This window comes from Mya arenaria, chromosome 1, assembly GCF_026914265.1.
Source record: "Mya arenaria isolate MELC-2E11 chromosome 1, ASM2691426v1".
NCBI lineage: Eukaryota > Metazoa > Mollusca > Bivalvia > Myida > Myidae > Mya > Mya arenaria.
Window position 1 is genome coordinate 36,494,432 of NC_069122.1, and position 19,491 is coordinate 36,513,922.

The 19,491-nt window shown below is 35.9% G+C and overlaps 1 protein-coding gene across 8 annotated transcripts in view; it reads left to right on the forward strand.

Moving 5' to 3' along the window:
* Positions 1-19,491, forward strand: part of LOC128234225 (5'-AMP-activated protein kinase subunit gamma-1-like) — a 221,045-nt gene that overhangs the window by 95,909 nt on the left and 105,645 nt on the right. The window contains exon 1 of one of the 8 annotated variants that reach the window (XM_052948372.1): positions 1,111-1,202. The exons of 4 other annotated variants lie outside the window; for them this stretch is intronic. In XM_052948372.1, coding sequence (XP_052804332.1) covers positions 1,131-1,202 — 72 coding nt within the window. In that variant the 5' untranslated portion in view covers positions 1,111-1,130. Of the gene's footprint in view, positions 1-1,110; positions 1,203-8,912; positions 9,030-17,656; positions 17,678-19,167; positions 19,304-19,491 lie in introns of those variants that run through there. 3 more of the 8 variants (XM_052948356.1, XM_052948406.1, XM_052948396.1) reach the window with 3 other exon arrangements.

Below are 19,491 nucleotides of genomic sequence, written 5' to 3' on the forward strand. Positions count from 1 at the left end.
ATGTATCAAATGTTGGATAGATATTTATTGTTATTCAGGGGACAAACAGCAAATGACAATTTTAGTGTTCAAAATATCCTGGAATGCTCTCTGAACGATAGTATGCATGTGAAGTGTTTTTTAGGTTCAAGAAATTGTTTTTCAGTGTCAATCATAATATAAGGGTCATTATAGAGTCATCTTATGGGCAGATACAGAAAGGGTCCATAGGGAATAAATCTCAGAATTATCTGACTGATTGATTGGTATTTACCACAAACAGAAAATAACCAATTTTAGATTCCAAATATTATGGAAAGCCTTCAACTGCCTAGAAGGCGTTAACATTGTCTAGAAATTGCCTTCAGTTTAAATTAAGTGTTGTGTCTTCGGAATTGCTGTGAAGTGCTAGGAAAATATATTATCATTCGTTCATTAGGGGAAAAGAACTTGAATTTAGTGTTTTATGAGGAATTACTTTACAATCCTTAATTGAACTTTTCTGATTGGTAATTGATTTTGCTTGGAAAAAAGGCTGTACAAATTGTAATCATTCTTACCCGGAAGTGCACATTGTTTGTTTTATAATAACTAATTTTTTGTTTATTTATTCTGTCCTTTGGGATATTCATTATAATTCAACATACAGTCCTCGTTTTATATTCTTTTCCTTGTTATTTATTGTCACAGATTTTGAATTTATTTTATCCGCCGATTTGCTTCATTTGAACTTATTTTTTATCAGTAATAATTATAACAATTTCATCATTCAAAATATTTTGCGCAATTTTGTGTCAATGACGCGCAAATGACGAATGAATTCTTACCGAGGTGTTAAAATTCTTGTGATTTGTTGTGAAGATATTATTTGGAAAATATACAATCACTGACATCGAAATTAAAATAGGTTTTCTGAAATGACGCATATTATTTGGAAAATATACAATCACTGACATCGAAATTAAAATAGGTTTTCTGAAATGACGCAAATGGTTGCATATTAAAACTTTGTAATAAAAGAGTGGCATACATGTGCATATACATTGTGTAATAATTGGAATTCAGAAGATGATAAGGATAGATGTGTAATATCCAGTGGTAGCATTTGTTATTCTTGTGTGTGTATGCAGATATATCACAAGGCACTTGTCATGATGCGGAAGATAGAACTGTGTTCGTGCATCAGCAAAGCTGGCACAAACTTGGCACTTCATGATGTTAAGGTATGTACTTATAATCTGGTGATTTGGAGGGGCGGGAAGGCAAGAAGAGTTAGGGATTTGGGGTTGGGGCTGAGTGTTAAGGAAGGGGATCATTGGGTAATGGGGGTGGAAGATTAGAAGTTGATATTGTATGAACTGCAAGGGGAAATGATGTTACTGTTTATTTTAGTATTGAGCTAGAATTGGATATAGCCAATGGTGCTATATGTTACAATATGTATCAGCTTTTCTTTCGTATAGATGTATAATGTCAATAATTTTTCTTTAACAATAAAGAATCAGTCTTAGAACACAATTTTTAAATTTTAATCGTGATAAACAATTTAAAGAAATGTCTATTAGTTTTGTGCGGTGCTTCTACAAGATTTTAGAGCCTGCCCTCTGGTGTATATTTAGAAAACCTGCAATGAATCCTAAATAAAAATCTTTCCATAATTAATTGTCTCTTCATTTTTGTTCAAAGTGTGAAGTTCTCATTTGTAGGAGTCATTCATTCAGAGTTTTTTCAGAAATTGAAACAATTTAAACAAGGGGGACTACCCTTGCATATTGAAAATTACTCCCCTTTCTGTAAGAGAGCTGGTGCCAATTTTACAAAAAACATTCATATTTTCACATAGTCATGCATTATATTTCACATGGACAGTATGACCCTCTCTGTTGGCTTTTAAGAATGATCAATCAAATAATGGAAATTCTTGGGTAAGGGGCTTATTCTTCCTTTTATGCACACATATGACAGAGTTACTTCCCATTGCAATCACAACCAGTAAAAATGTTTCACAAAGCTGTTACATTTCAACTCATAAACATGCACGCTCATGCAATCATGACTTGCCCAGGCAACAAACTACGAAGAATGCTCAGAAACCCACACGGAAAACAAACTTCACACACATGCATACAAATGTGCTTGCACACGAACATATACAGACAAGAAACTTCACACGCAGGCACTAGAACACATGCAGGCAACAAACTTCACACGCAGGCACTAAAACACATGCAGACAACACACTTCACACACAGGCACTAGAACACATGCAGGCAACAAACTTCACACACAGGCACTCAAATACATGCAGGCAACAAACTTCACACGCAGGCACTAGAACACATGCAGACAACACACTTCACACACAGGCACTAGAACACATGCAGACAACACACTTCACACACAGGCACTCAAATACATGCAGGCAACAAACTTCACACACAGGCACTCAAATACATGCAGGCAACAAACTTCACACACAGGCACTCAAATACATGCAGGCAACAAACTTCACACACAGGCACTAGAACACATGCAGGCAACAAACTTCACACACAGGCACTAGAACACATGCAGGCAACAAACTTCACACACAGGCACTAGAACACATGCAGGCAACAAACTTCACACGCAGGCACTAGAACACATGCAGGCAACAAACTTCACACACAGGCACTAGAACACATGCAGGCAACAAACTTCACACACAGGCACTAGAACACATGCAGGCAACAAACTTCACACACAGGCACTCAAATACAAGCAGGCAACAAACTTCACACACAGGCACTAGAACACATGCAGGCAACAAACTTCACACACAGGCACTAGAATACATGCAGGCAACAAACTTCACACACAGGCACTAGAACACATGCAGGCAACAAACTTCACACACAGGCACTAGAACACATGCAGGCAACAAACTTCACATGAACAAATGCAGGCAACAAACTCACACAAGCAAATGCAGGCAACAAACTTTACACAAGCAAATGCAGGCAACAAACTTCACTCGAACAAATGCAGGCAACAAACTTCACTCAAACAAATGCAGGCAACAAACTTCACTTGAACAAATGCAGGCAACAAACTTCACTCGAACAAATGCAGGCAACAAACTTCACTCGAACAAATGCAGGCAACAAACTTCGTCATGAAGAACTAATTGCAATTAGATATCCAGGGTAATAAATTCAACTTGATGATCTTTCATAAAGCTGCTTGAGCCCCGGGAATTCAGGTATATTTATATCTCTTCTTAATACCTCTGAGAAGTTAAAATCAATGGTCTTACTCATTGTGATTGGTTCCAGTTACTCATTCTAAGTTGTTATTTCTGGCAGCATTTTACAGATATTATCTCTTACAACTTGATATAAAAAAGAATTATTTTTTTTATTAAAATCAAACGCTGAGCGCTGTCATTTTTAAGGGGGTGAGGGATGATTTTAAGCCTATCTGGCATAAGAGTTGTTTTAGGTATTGTGATAATCTTGGTGTTCCAGGTGTCTTTGTTATCATGGAACAACTTTAACCTTGGCAAACTGATAATAAAGATATTCTAATGAACATATTTCATGTCAATAAGCACATGTATAACAAGGCCCATAACTCTGGTTTTAATAAGTGTTGGGTTATGTCCCTTGGGTTCTGATGTGAACACAGCCATAAGATAGCATTGGTGTTTGTTCGGGGCCACTCCTATTTTAACTATCCATTTGTTATGAAAAAGTAGAATATAGATATAAGGCAGGATAAAAGCAGGCTAGCAGGCTAAGCAGACTTATATGGAATCCTGTTGTCCTGTAAACAGGCTTGCCACATTGCACTATAATAATCAACCAAATATTTTCAGATTGTAATGGAAAGTGTTTTAATGTGACAAGGTGAAATTGTAAAAACAGTTAAAATTTCAACTTCTTGTGCTTGATTATGGGGAGGGGAGTTGACATTTGCATTATGATTATCATCTCCAGAACTTCAGCATTTCTACAAATTATGGAATATGACAGCATGAACAGGAGAAATAAATCTTCTGCTTTCAATATTAAATTTTTGCCTGCATAAAAAGGCGACAATTTGATGGAGGGAACAGGATTATCTATCTTACTCAATAATTAAAGGGACTAGACACTAGATGGTCCAAATATCAACAAAGAACAGTATTTCCTAAAATCAAGTATAAAATTGTCAAAGCCAGCTTACTTAGTAGGAGGCTGATAATTTATCATTTAAAATGATTAAAATATTAAATGCAACAATCTTGTTGCTGTCTCATCTGAGTTTCCCAAAAACTGCGAAAGATGCATGTGTGGTAAGCGATGTGATATATCAGTAACTAAGATTCAATGCGTTGTACACAGTAATGTCAATTTTATGCAAGTTTTTTACAATTTTCCTTTTGTTTTGTAATTGTATCATCTGGTGTCTAGTCCCCTATAGGCTCAACAAGATCCTAATGATGGTTGTATGTTTTATCTTTTTCTATCAGCAGAAATCTAGAATGTTCATATCGGCAGTCAATAACTGTTTTTCTGGGAAAACAGAAGATTTCACTAAGCCTTTTATAGATTGTTCAGAGAAATGTCAAAATGTGGCCTATTTTCAGTAGAATTATAAAATAATGGGTGATTTTGACGTTTGTATTCACTTTATCTTGAAAAGAGGTATTCTTAGTGTAACATTGGTATAAATTCAGTGGATTGAGGAAATCAATGAGAACTTTCGTTCTATTTACGTCTCAAATGTTAATTTACCAAAGGCATTTCAATGGTTTTATAATTGGGTGGATTTTTATTATAACTTAATACCAATAGTTTATCATTCTTCCTATCATAACACTGCAGACATGTTAAGAACTGCTAAATGAACAAGTTGTTTATGGTATTCATTCAAATCAATGGTATTATTTGGTCAATACTGGTCAGTTGGTGGTCAGCATTGGTCAGTGTCCTCATGGTCAAACTACTGACCTGCAATCACAAAGTGACGGAACAAGAATTAAAAGTAAATATTGACAATCATCCTTTCAGAGGCGTACCTATAGGTTACCATCCAGTATGCATAGGCGTGTATGTACCAATTTTGTTCCCCTTAATGCACAATTGTTTAAAAGTCAATATCAGGAATAAATATAGAAAGCAAATGAGTGTATATACATGCAACACTTTACCAGCACTTTACCAGTTAAAATTTGTGGTAATACTGAATGTTGACATTTAGAATACTTGAAAATGGTTCTTTCATGTCTGTATTCTTCAGCAATTTTCCAATTGGTGGGGAAGTGGTCAGCCCTCCGGCTTTGACCCAGTAAAATATATTAAGACCAGTCTAATGAAAGACCTTCACATATTAATGACTCGCTCAAGTGCGTGCAATTCAAAATGCTATGCCCTTGCCTGTATTGAAATCATGCTTACATATTTTTACTACTGAACTGGAAAACAAACAAGAGTGTAAAATTAGTTGTTTTGGCTCCTTTAAGGACACAGTATTTATTGAAATGGACAACCATAATCAAACATCAAATAGGAAGATAATGGAGAGTGCACTTCCATACTCTTTACTAAAGCCTTTTGTCCAATACTCCTTCTCCATTCCTTGTCCAATACTTCTGACTAAAGACCTTTCTAATTCTGACCTGATCCAAGCCCTTGTCCAATACTCTTAACAAAAACCCTTGACCAATACTCTTAACAAAAACCCTTGACCAACACTCCTGACCAAAGCCCTTGTCCAACACCCCTGACCAAAGCCCTTGTCCAAATTTACTCTTGACCAAAGCATTTGTCCAATACTCCTGACTAAAGCCTTTGTCCAATACTCTTTACCAAAGCCCTTGTCCAGTACACTTGACCAAAACTCATGTCCATTACTCTTGACCCAAGCCTTTGTCCAATAATATTGACCTAAACCTTTGTCGAATACTCTTGACCAAAGCCCTTGTCCAATACTCTTGACAAAAGCCTTTTCCAATGCGCCATGACCCAAGCCCTTTTCCAAAACTCCTGGCCCAAACCCTTGTCCAAGGCTCCTGACCAAAACCCTTGTCCAATATCCTGACCAAAACCCTCGTCCAATATCCTGACCAAAACCCTTTTCCAATATCCTGACCAAAACCCTTTTCCAATATCCTGACCAAAACCCTTTTCCAATACTACTGACCAATTTAAGCCATTGTCCAATACTCTTGACCAATTTAAGCCATTGTCCAATACTCCTGACCAAATTAAGCCATTGTCCAATACTCCTGACCAATTTTAGCCATTGTCCAATACTCCTGACCAATTTAAGTCAATGTCCAATACACCTGACCAATTTAAGCCATTATCCAATACTCCTGACCAATTTAAGCCAATGTCCAATACTCCTGACCAATTTAAGCCATTGTCCAATCCCATTTATGTTGTCCCTTACTATTTGCCTAAAACAATGTCCAATAATCATCAGATTTTAAGGGTTTTATCCAACTTTATATGCTTGGCAAGGCAAAGTCCTGCCTTGTAGAAAATATAAACAAATAATATATCAAATGATGAGACACATTTTGTGATGCCTAAAATGCATGCAGCAGCATCATTGTTGACAGTATCTCCTGCTGGGGGAATTTGGTGTGATTGAGAATGTAATGAATGTTTTGAAATCTGGCTGCTAAAAATGAATAAGATTCTCAGATTTGTTCCCATATAAAAAAGCATGTGAAACACTTTAATTTCGGCACTCTTTCATTTGAATTTCAGCCCGTTTCTCACAAATGTCACTTGCACTCTTTGACAAGGCCAAAGTTTGTGAAATAGGTGTAGGTGACGTTGTGGCATGGAGATTTGAATAGGGTCGGATAACAGGATGAGAATTCAAAAAGAATTATTCTGGCCTTACAAATGTTAATAACCTGGGCTGTGGTTATTTATCATTTTGTATGAGATTAGTTACCTGTTTATGTTTTGCATTTCGGAAGTGTTGGCATTTCTTTGACCTTTATAATTTATAATGCCAGGAGTCTTCTGTTTTGTTTGTGGATTTAAAATTCTTGTGTGAAGAAGTAACCAATCATTCAGCAGTAAATGATAAAATATATTCAGCAGTGAATACTAGTAACTAATGTGTACAAGATTATTATAATTTCTTTTAATAATTCATGACAGTCTATCTCCTGTTTCGAGGAAATTACTACTGATCTTTTGAAAAAAATTCAAAATAGAAACCTTCATTCTATTTAGGTCTCAGCTTAAGTGTTTGGATATTATGAAATGGCATTATAACAACTATGGATATTTATACATGGATGAAAAAGGCTCTGAATATGCAATATAATTAGTGTCAGAAATAAAATCATTGATTTAATGAACCTGCGGACATTATTTAAAGCATTTGGTTTATTTTTGTTTGGAAAGTACAAGGGTAATAAAAATTAACACGTGGTTATCTCTAAGGCCAATATAAAAAACATTGCTAGAATATCATCCTTTTTTTTTATAAATGGGGTGGGGGGAGGTGACATTTTTTTGATATTTTTTCTTAGATGGCAATACTGTTGAATATGATATCAAGCTCTTTTTTATTGCATAAGGTACCATAAACATACATTTCTAGATGACCAAGAACAAGATTGTAACAATTGTCTTTTTTAAATGTGAATGTTTTACATTGACGCTGTAGGTATGAATAAACTTTTATTTTTTTTCTTAGATGACATTACTGTTGAGTATGTGTATTGCATAAGAGACTATATACATGCATTTCTAGATGACCAAGAACACGATCATAACAATTCTCCTTTTTTTACATGTGAATGTTTTACTTCGACACTGTAGGAATGAATTAACACCGTTCCCGGACAGTACCGGACAGATATGTAAATACAGACCCTAGCTCAACATTTCTATTTGAATCAATAAAATTTAAGGTGCTATGGTAAAATGAAGGGGCGGGTGGGGATGAAAATCTAGCAATTAATTTATAGCTGCCTTATCTCTATAATCATTCAATTATCTTTTGCTAAGTTGAAAACGTTTATCTCTGAGTGCGCTTCAGTGATGTAATTCTTACAATACAATATGATCATGGTTTGGCTGACTGTGCAAGTTGCAATTTTTGCACTATGATGGAATTGTACTGATTTATATTGTAATGTGTGCTACAAAATATTAATTAATGTAAGTTCATGCACCATATTGCTAATATATTACAAGGAAACATCTGTTTGAAGTCTTGTTTATTGGAAAAGCTGATGTATCTGTCAATATGATAACAAAACAGCTGAACAAAGTAATTTTTCTAGAAAAAAAAGAACAATACATATGAAATGTAATACTGTTCTAATAACTTAGTTATAGTATTATAAACCAATACAGTTTCCTGTAGACCTAAATCCTGCAATGTTATAAAACGTAAAGGAGACTGCTATGAATTATGCATTAATCGGTAAAAATTCTAAGGGATTACAATAGATCTATTGAGTGAACATTGATTGTCGGAGTTTACATGTTACACATTTTTATTATGTTGATATCACACATTATTGTCTAAGAATTGCATGACATTAGTTTTCGCTGAACATTCGACTAGTAAGTGCAAAGATAGCCAAGATAACCAGTTCATGTTGACGTAGTGATATGAATATCGTGTATGTGTTAAAAAAAACGTATTATAATGTGTGGTGAAATTGGGTAATATAGTTATTGAAATTTTAAAGCGAAATGCTTGGTGAAATTATGCAATTTTTTTTTTTAAATAATGTTGTGATATTTGATGAAATGGTGTTGTGATATTTGGTGAAAAAATGTATTAATATGTGGTGAAATAATGTTGTGATATTTGATGAAATGATGTTGTGATATTTTGTGAAATAACATTGTGATAAATTTAGGTGGTAAATGATTGTTTACCATTTTAAACACATATTGAGAACCATTGAATCCTTTTGAAGTCAAGAGATATCATTTAAAATGGATGATAGGCTCGAGCATCTGCATAAAAAGCGTGCTTTCTTCAAACACGTTTGGAAAATGCGTGGATTTAAATCTATGGATGAGCATTCCAGAGATCAGGTATGATACGCCAGTTGGCTTGTATTTCCTTATGCATGTTGTCCACTTTGGCTATCGTCAGCCACAGTCTATACATGAAAATTGAACCAATTAAATCATGTTGTGTTTATGTGTTGGTCACAGAAGCGGACTGTGCTTTTTCCTGGAAAATGATATATTTATAGTAAAAAATCTCGATTTTTGAATAATTAATGATCTAGAATGCATAAAAACATTATCTTATAGTGAAATATATGGAGACTCTAATTTTTTTGTAATTTGCTGTTCAATTTCAATATTTTTGTACATTCAAATTTATGCAAAACATTTGAATGACTGCATATCCTAGCATTTCGTCACTTTAGTTCAATAACTCAATAACTGCATAAAGAAATAGAAGCATATATTGAGTTCTAATACCCTGTATCTGTAAATGTAAGAAAACATTTGCAACTTCAGTTTGAATAAGAAAAACATAAAATTAGATGTTATAAGTAGATGTTATCTCTACATAAAATACTATAAACTATGATTTTCTGTACTCTTTTTGCGGGCACATGGAATAGAGTTTCTGTTTTAAAACATGGATGTGGACCACAGATACTTAGGAGAGAATTGGACGGCAGGCAGTTGAAAAACTGACCTTAAAATGTTTGTTTGCTTTTAAAAAAATTATCACAATTTTGCCCCTTGTCCTTGAAATTATTGAGTGATGTCCCTTTTATGTCATCATACTTCTGGTATGGTAACATTGTCACGTTTTTGTATAAATTATTTGATGGTATTCAGTAAATTTTAATACGTTTTCCCATTTCAAAGATATATGAGATTTTGATTCATCTTACCTCAAAATTAATTATCTATTTGTATGTATCATTGATAGTAAGGTATTTGATGAAGTGAAGATGCTTTTTGTGTTCATTTCGAAGCTTGATTTCGTGTATCATCCACATCACACTTTCATTTCTGATAAAAAAACCTTTTGAATGACTTATTTTAGAATCTTCAAACATTGATTCATGGAATTCTAGTTATTTTAAATGGTCTATATGTACATTCTTGTATTTCTTATTTATATCTTGATTGTTTATATACCATAATAACATGTTTATGTACATGTCCACAAGTTCTTACATGAAAATGTACATGTTCGCATTAACATATATGAGAATGTACATGTTCGCATTAACATTCATGAGTATGTACATGTTCGCATTAACATTCATGAGTATGTACATGTTCGCATTAACATACATGAGTATGTACATGTTCACATTAACATTCATGAGTATGTACATGTTCGCATTAACATACATGAGTATGTACATGTTCGCATTAACATACATGAGTATGTACATGTTCACATTAACATACATGAGTTGTACATGTTCACATTAACATACATGAGTATGTACATGTTTGCATTAACATACATGAGTATGTACATGTTCACATCTTGTCTATGTTCATGTTCGCAATTACTTCCATGTTTATGTACATGTCCGCTACATTTTTGTGTCGCCTGAAAAGACGACATATAGGGGTTACTTTTGTCGGCGGCCGCTGCGGCGGCGGCCGCGGCGGCGGCGTCCGCGTCCCATTTTCGCTTGTCCGGGGTATATCTCCTAAACTATTAGTGGTATCAACTTGAAACTTCATATGTACATAGATCTAATTGAGGGCAAGTGCAGTGCACAAGAACTGTTACTCTTGCTTCCATATTTTTAGAGTTATTGCCCTTTGTTATTTTTCATGCTTAAAGTTTTGTCCGGGGCATATCTTGTAGAATATAAGAGTTATCAACTTGAAACTTCATATGTAAATAGATCTCATGGGGGCAAGTGCAGTGCACAATAACAGTAACTCTTGCTTTCTTAGTTTTAAAATTATTGCCCTTTGTTAATTTTCATGCTTAAAGTTTTGTCTGGGGCATATCTTGAAGAATATAAGAGGTATCAACTTGAAACTTCATAGCTAGATATATCTCATGGAGGGCAAGTGCAGTGCACAATAACAGTAACTCTTGCTTTCTTAGTTTTAAAGTTATTGCCCTTTGTTAATTTTCATGCTTAAAGTTTTGTCCGGGGCATATCTTGAAGAATATAAGAGGTATCAACTTGAAACTTCATAGCTAGATATATCTCATTGAGGGCAAGTGCAGTGCACAATAACAGTAACTCTTGCTTTCTTAGTTTTAAAGTTATTGCCCTTTGTTAATTTTAGTTATGTACAGTTTCGCAATGATTTACATGTTTATGTACACGTTCACAATTACTTACATGTTATGAACATGTCCGCCATAATTTACTATGTACCTGTTCTATGTACCTGTATGTTTTATACAGTGATGATATGGAGGATTTACAATTAGTTAGGCTTAGTGATGTTTATCTGGCATATTTCTGAAGTAGATGTCTAGAAACCACCATCACTCCATCAATAATGTCTGCCCTTTCCTCCAAAAAGATAAATACCAATAAAGATTTTAAATAAATTATATATTCCCAGAAGAAAATCCATGCTCAAAGAATACTTAACAATTTTTTTTTAGAAGTGTTTTTCTGTTTAATGGCTGGCACACCTGCAAATAATTACATTACGCCCTAATTGCAATATACACTATTTATACAATATCTCAACATTTGAAAACAATTTGAAGGTCATGGGGTGGGGCATGGACGCGGTAGGGTATGGATGGGTAGAACCAGCTAGTACCCAATCAACAATAACACTATACACTTTTCATGCTGCGTAATATAAACAGGATGTACTACTGGTAAATGCACTTTTTCCGTCTTTTAAAGCATCCTGAAGAACTTTACTGTGTTGTCTGATACATTCTGATTTTCATTCACTTTAATAAGCAGCAGACAGCAAGGCTGAAGTTAAAAGCACCAACATTAGATGATATTTAGCTTATTATATTGGTATTTTTTGTGGGTCGATTATTGGAGGGGAAAGAAACAATATTTTATTATTGGCCTTATATTGAGCAATCCTTGAACTTGTTATAAACATAGGTTTAAACCACTTCAATTGAACTTTAAGCAGCTATCTGCATATCTGTAAACAGTGACCTTGTATTGTCCATTTTCTAAACTATATTACCCAGGCCTAAAAATAATACATGGTTTGGGTTACCCGATCCTACTTACAAAATAGGATCCGACCCTACCGTTTTTGTAGTCAGCCTACCTGCCCTACCTGTTTTTGAAAAGAATGTTACCCTTACCAAACCATTTTTTTTGGCCCCATTTGATTTTTTCACTGCTGTCAGGCGGATACATTCATGTTTTAGTGGAAACTGTGACATCAAAAACCTATTACACCATTTAGAAATATGGTCAATAACTTTACCTTCTTACCTCAAACTTGTTCAATACTAGTGACATAACCTAAAATAGCCCCACATACATTTACTGCAAAATGACAAAATTGCTGCCATTAGGAGGGGCAAAGATTTTATAAATATCTCTTGTGCTCTCATACTGGCTATTCATCTGACGAGGCATTTGTCAAATGACTGTGACAGCTCTTGTTGTATCTAATTTAATGCCTTGCTGACTTGAAACAATTCTTATCATGAAGCTTTTTTATTCTGTACTAAAAGGGTAGAAATTTGGACCAAGGTACCTGATCCCTAATTCCCCAAGGGTACCCTGAAACCCATATATACATTTTGATACTGAGCTAAAAAATCAATGTCACAGCTGCTACGATATTTAGCAATATTACAACGAAAACTACAGGGACAATTAAGCCTTGGATTAATTTGGATTATAACCCATATATCCAGCCAATGCAATTTTCTGTAAGCCTTCAATGTTTAGTACCAGCTTTAATCATTAAGATTTTTTAGTCTTCAACATATCGGACATGACATCATACTTTGTTTCGCCACCTGCTAATATAGGTTAAAATCTAAGACATTTAGAACATATTAATAGGGAAAGTCTTATAATGGCAAAGAAGGTTTCAACTCTGTACGCTTAACTTTTAAGATTTTACACATAATATGTTCAAACTATTTCTGAATTGTGAAGTTTGGTGATTTAATTCTCACAAAGTGAAACCTGGTTTTTAGAATGATATAAGTCATTGTTTGGGCGGGCAGGCAGGCGGGCTGCGTCAAACTTACCTTTGGTTAATCAAATAATTTTAGTTAGGTTTGACATATAGTGACCGAACTTGGTATATAGGAACAGTGTATGGAGTCCTTTCATGGGATTGCATTTTTGGCCCTGAGGGTGAAGGTCAAGGGCACTATTATTAAAAATAGAAAAACGGTTGTTACTGAATATTACTTTAGATAGGATTGAAACATTCCAACGGACACCTTTCATGTAATTGCGTTTAGGGCCCTTGTGTCAAGGTCACTGTTATTTATCATAGAAAAACAGTTAAATCTCACTTGAGTCAATTATTGAAAACCTGTTTTCACTGAATTGCAGCATTTGTTGTTGTTGTTTTTGAAACTGGAACAAAGGATATATTGTTCAAGATTGACAATGGCATTTTCCCAGTCTTCTTCTTTGTGTGGAGCAATTAATAAAATATTTGTTATTTTGCCTGTTGGCATCACACAGCTTGCATTAAGCTCTTGTTTTAATCCCTAGTTCCTTTGTGACTCTTACAATGATGTTCAAAGAATTAGGTCTGGCATGTTCATTTACGACCAAGGGAAGTGTTTTCTTCTTTTGTTAGATCAATACAGGCAATGAAGGATTTCCTGGTTTCATAATTTATTCCTTTTCACTTGATTATGTGCAGTTATCGGAAGTCTTTATTACTAATTTGCCGAACTCCTAACATTAAGGAAAGAGAAAAAGTGAAACCGTTTTTGTCTCTAACTAAGTGCCTTATGATTAAGTCTTGAAAGATGTCTGCATCATATATTATGTATTTGAACCACAAATTTGTAGTTAAAAGTGGTCTTGTGTAGCCTTTTAGTAACGAGACAAGGAATGGGAAGAGAAGCCCTTACGCACTACTTCCCTCATTAACCCCCCACCACCGCCTTTCCACCTCCCCCTTCAACACCCCTCCGCTGTCAACCCACCATCCTGCTTCAACAACCCATCCCCCTTCAACCCCCTCCCCTTTCCAGCTCCCTCCCCTTTCCAGCCCGTCCACTCTCTACCCCCCCCCCCCATTCCCCTTCAACCCCTTTTCCCAGTCAATCCCTCATTCCTTCAACCATCATCCCCCTTTATCCCCCATCAACCTTCAGCAACCTCCTTCCCCTTCCAACACCTCCACTCTCTACTCCCATCCCCCTTCAACCCCTTTTCCCAGCCATTCCCTCACTCCTTCAACCACCATCCCCCTTTATCCCCCATCCACCTTCAGCAACCTCCTCCCCATTCCAACCTCTCCACTCCCTTCAACCCCCATCAACCCCCTTTCCCAGTCAACCCCCTATACCAGTCAACCCCTCAGCCCTTCAACCACCATCCCCCTTTATTTCCCATTCATCCCCCTTCCACCTTAAATTGCTGAAGCACTCTTATGTTGATAATATATATTATGTCCAGTATTTATCTTACTGTGAATTATTTGTCTATTTTCAGGTAAGTCAAGTTTCTTATGCTGTACTCTATGAATGGTTGGGTAAGAAGAAGTAGATTGGAGGTTATATGAATTATATGCAAGATATAATTTATAAGTTTTGCATGCCAAGTTATACATGTATGAGTAATTTGCTCTAACGATAATAATCATTTCAAAGTATCATTTAATTTTTATCATATCTGTAAACTCATAAAATTATGTATAAATTGGCATGTGTGACTCATAAATAAAAGTTATTAAGTTAATAAACTTATTATTATACTTATATGTACTTTGTTTGAATTCATAAGTTTTAGAAGAAAAGTGGGATACAAATACGGAAGCCCTTTTCTGTCCGTCTGTTATGTTTTCATGTCCCCTCTACATCTCCTTTATGTGATTAATTAGAATTTAAGCCGGACACAATTTATTTATTGTAAATTTCATCATGGCCCATGTTGGAACTGCCTGGTGACAAGGGCAAGGTCACAATACAGGGTCATCATGGCCCATGTTGGAACTGCCTGGTGACAAGGGCAAGGTCACAATACAGGGTCATCATGGCCCATGTTGGAACTGTCTGGTGACAAGGGCAAGGTCACAATACAGGGTCATCATGGCCCATGTTGGAACTGCCTGGTGACAAGGGTAAGGTCACAATACAGGGTCATCATGGCCCATGTTGGAACATTGTCTGGTGACAAGGGCAAGGTCACAATACAGGGTCATCATGGCCCATGTTGGAACTGCCTGGTGACAAGGGTAAGGTCACAATACAGGGTCATCATGGCCCATGTTGGAACTGCCTGGTGACAAGGGTAAGGTCACAATACAGGGTCATCATGGCCCATGTTGGAACTGCCTGGTGACAAGGGCAAGGTCACAATACAGGGTCATCATGGCCCATGTTGGAACTGCCTGGTGACAAGGGTAAGGTCACAATACAGGGTCATCATGGCCCATGTTGGAACTGCCTGGTGACAAGGGCAAGGTCACAATACAGGGTCATCATGGCCCATGTTGGAACTGCCTGGTGACAAGGGTAAGGTCACAATACAGGGTCATCATGGCCCATGTTGGAACTGCCTGGTGACAAGGGTAAGGTCACAATACAGGGTCATCATGGCCCATGTTGGAACTGCCTGGTGACAAGGGCAAGGTCACAATACAGGGTCATCATGGCCCATGTTGGAACTGCCTGGTGACAAGGGTAAGGTCACAATACAGGGTCATCATGGCCCATGTTGGAACATCGTCTGGTGACAAGGGCAAGGTCACAATACAGGGTCATCATGGCCCATGTTGGAACTGCCTGGTGACAAGGGCAAGGTCACAATACAGGGTCATCATGGCCCATGTTGGAACTGCCTGGTGACAAGGGCAAGGTCACAATACAGGGTCATCATGGCCCATGTTGGAACATCGTCTGGTGACAAGGGCAAGGTCACAATACAGGGTCATCATGGCCCATGTTGGAACATTGTCTGGTGACAAGGGCAAGGTCACAATACAGGGTCATCATGGCCCATGTTGGAACTGCCTGGTGACAAGGGTAAGGTCACAATACAGGGTCATCATGGCCCATGTTGGAACTGCCTGGTGACAAGGGCAAGGTCACAATACAGGGTCATCATGGCCCATGTTGGAACATTGTCTGGTGACAAGGGCAAGGTCACAATACAGGGTCATCATGGCCCATGTTGGAACTGTCTGGTGACAAGGGCAAGGTCACAATACAGGGTCATCATGGCCCATGTTGGAACTGCCTGGTGACAAGGGTAAGGTCACAATACAGGGTCATCATGGCCCATGTTGGAACTGCCTGGTGACAAGGGCAAGGTCACAATACAGGGTCATCATGGCCCATGTTGGAACTGCCTGGTGACAAGGGTAAGGTCACAATACAGGGTCATCATGGCCCATGTTGGAACTGCCTGGTGACAAGGGCAAGGTCACAATACAGGGTCATCATGGCCCATGTTGGAACATTGTCTGGTGACAAGGGCAAGGTCACAATACAGGGTCATCATACCCCATGTTGGAACATTGCCTGGTGACAAGGGCAAGGTCACAATACAGGGTCATGGGTTTGAGTATAAATTTCATTTCTTTTCCATATCTCTAACACCCATGAAATGGTTTTAAAGAACTTTTCATCATAGAAAAGTTATGTTATTTGCTGTACATGTTGGGAGGCAAGTTGTTGGAACCTCGGCCAGACATGAGGTCAAGGTGACAATAGACTTGGTCAAAGGGATGTTCTATTTCATTTCATAAACAAATGATGTCATTGAAATACAAGTTTATAAAAAAATATGTTAATAAGTGATATATTAGTGACAAACATTGCTTCCATGAGGTTGTGTTCTTTTCTGAATGGCATTTTTTGACATTTGATAAAGAAGTAAAAAATATGTTTGTAAAATTATGTGCAATTAGCCTGGGTATATACTGTGCATTTCTGCAATGTCACTACATAAACTATATGGTAAAATATGGTAAAGATGTAAATTAGGGCATGATTTCATGAGTAGTAAATTAAATGTAATATTTATAGTCATAAGATTGTTTTCACCAACTTAACAATAAATCTGCCAAAATTTTATTTTCATTCTAGTAGATATATTATAAGGTTCTGCATAGTTTGGAAGTAAATAACAATAAAATTTAATTATTGATAGGAAATTTGATCGATACAAGACAAAGCTCTTAGTCCAAAATATTCTTTCAATGCTAACGGTTAATCAGGAATTTATAACAGTTGAATTTTAAGGTATGTTTTTTTTCAAAACTATGTTGTAATAAAATTTAAATACAGTAGCAAATGGTGAATGATTTCCTCTATTTGCTATAAAATAGTTATACTAAGGCAGTGTACATCCCAATCTAATTCTTGTATTCATTGATGCAGGCTTAATTTTATTCACTGCTCATGCAAAATTAAGCTGAAGTAAAGATTTGAGAAATGATAGATATGCACTGAAGAAAATTTGGTAAAACAAAATACATAACATTAATTTAGTCCTAGCTTTCATAGTGTGCTCTGATATACCTTGCAAACAACTTCAGTGGATATTTAATCTATCTCGGCAATCCTCTATTTTGGTGTTTTTCACCAGGTGAGATCAGTTTTTACGTATTTTTTTAAAAATATATCGTTATTAAACATATTTTTTTATTAATAGTTATTTTATTGTTTTGCACACAAAAGTCCTTTGAGACACATAGATGAATAGACGAAATGAATAATTGTTTGTTTCAGTGTAAGATCGTAATATATTTCAGCGATTGTGCACCAACAGAGATATTTCACTTGTGGCTTTGCCATAATCATGTTCGGTATTATCGAGGTGAAATATATTGCTCTCTTACACTGAAACAAATGTTCTTTTTCTTTTTATTATATGCCTAAAATACATGTCATGTAATTCTTTTGGAAAACAAGCCAATGTTTATGAGCATGTAAATGCTGTTATTGAAATGGTGTCTCAGCCCTGTGCGCGCCGATGTTTGATTTGGAACTGCAGAGACCATGCTAAAATTTCAAAACAGTAAAATATCAATTTTATTTACTGATAACTCTCTATAAACCATCAGTAAGCATATAATAAAAATAATCACAGACACGATACTACTATTTGCAAATAAACACGTTAAGTTGAAAAAAAGCATAATGGCACTGAAGCTTGAGAACATTGTGGCTTCGAACAGTCTGTTTAAAAAAAAAATCTTTCGTCAATATGCTGTTCTTGCGAGTGTGATTTAAAGCTACGATTTGATTGATCTTATTAGTCATGTGAAGTAAAACCAATGCAAGATGGACATGTAAGTGTGCTCTGGAGGGATATTACCAGCTTCTTCAGTGGTAAGTTCCATATGATATGTATCGCTGATATTTCCATTTCTTGTATGTGTGAAGCTACAATAATATTATGCTTTAAAAGCTTGAAATGCTAAGTTCATTAGCAAATATTAGTTGAAAGATCTCAATACTGGTGTTAATTTACCCCCATTGAATATTTTCATTTTTATGCACTTCTTTGCTCCCGAGGGTAAATCTCATCATATTAACAGCCTTTTAAATGAAATGATTGATTTAATTGTTGAATTTAATGCCCCCTCCACCACAACCTTCCTGCCTTGCGTTTGAAATACTCCTTCATGTTCTACAGGAAATAAAGTAACTGTTTTGTGAGTCCACATATATGGAATATTTCCAGACTTTGAGTTTCGGCGCTCTCATGAGTTACAATAACCACCCTCTTGATTACCATTTAGTACTCTGCTAAAAGCCCCTGTACCTAAAAGAAGGGTTTCAGCTTCATTTATACTCTGACTGTATGGTCTTTATTTATGTTTACTTAACTAAACGTACATGATAACTCTCAGAAAAAGGGAGAAAAAAATTGTAAATAAATATGATTTTTCAGCATACATGATGTCACTAGATTGAAGATACCAAATATTTTGAAGTCATTTGACAACAGTATATTCATTATGCTGTTTGAGATTTTTTTCATAAAATACATCTAAGGGAGGTAATTGTAATTGGAACAGAGTTTCTGAATGGGCCTGTATGTTGTGCGTAATATTAGACTCTATAGCAATGCTACAATCTAGTTCATCTGTTTATCTCCAATATTTACATTAACTGTCCTCTGGTCACTGGTTTGTGAAAGAAATACTATAACAACTTGCACAAATATAAGAGATCACAGTAAATCATTGGATTTATGAAAAAAATTGTAAGTATTATTGCTTGTTTTTGTAAAATTCATGGTGTTTTTAACATATTTTTGGGATGTTTTTATCTGATCACATTTGAATTGGAAGTCATGTGGCATCTTTATAGTCCTCAATTTATCTGATGTTAAACCATTGTTTTTGACGTTTTTGTATAAAAGAGTTTATTTCATTGATAAAACAACGTGTG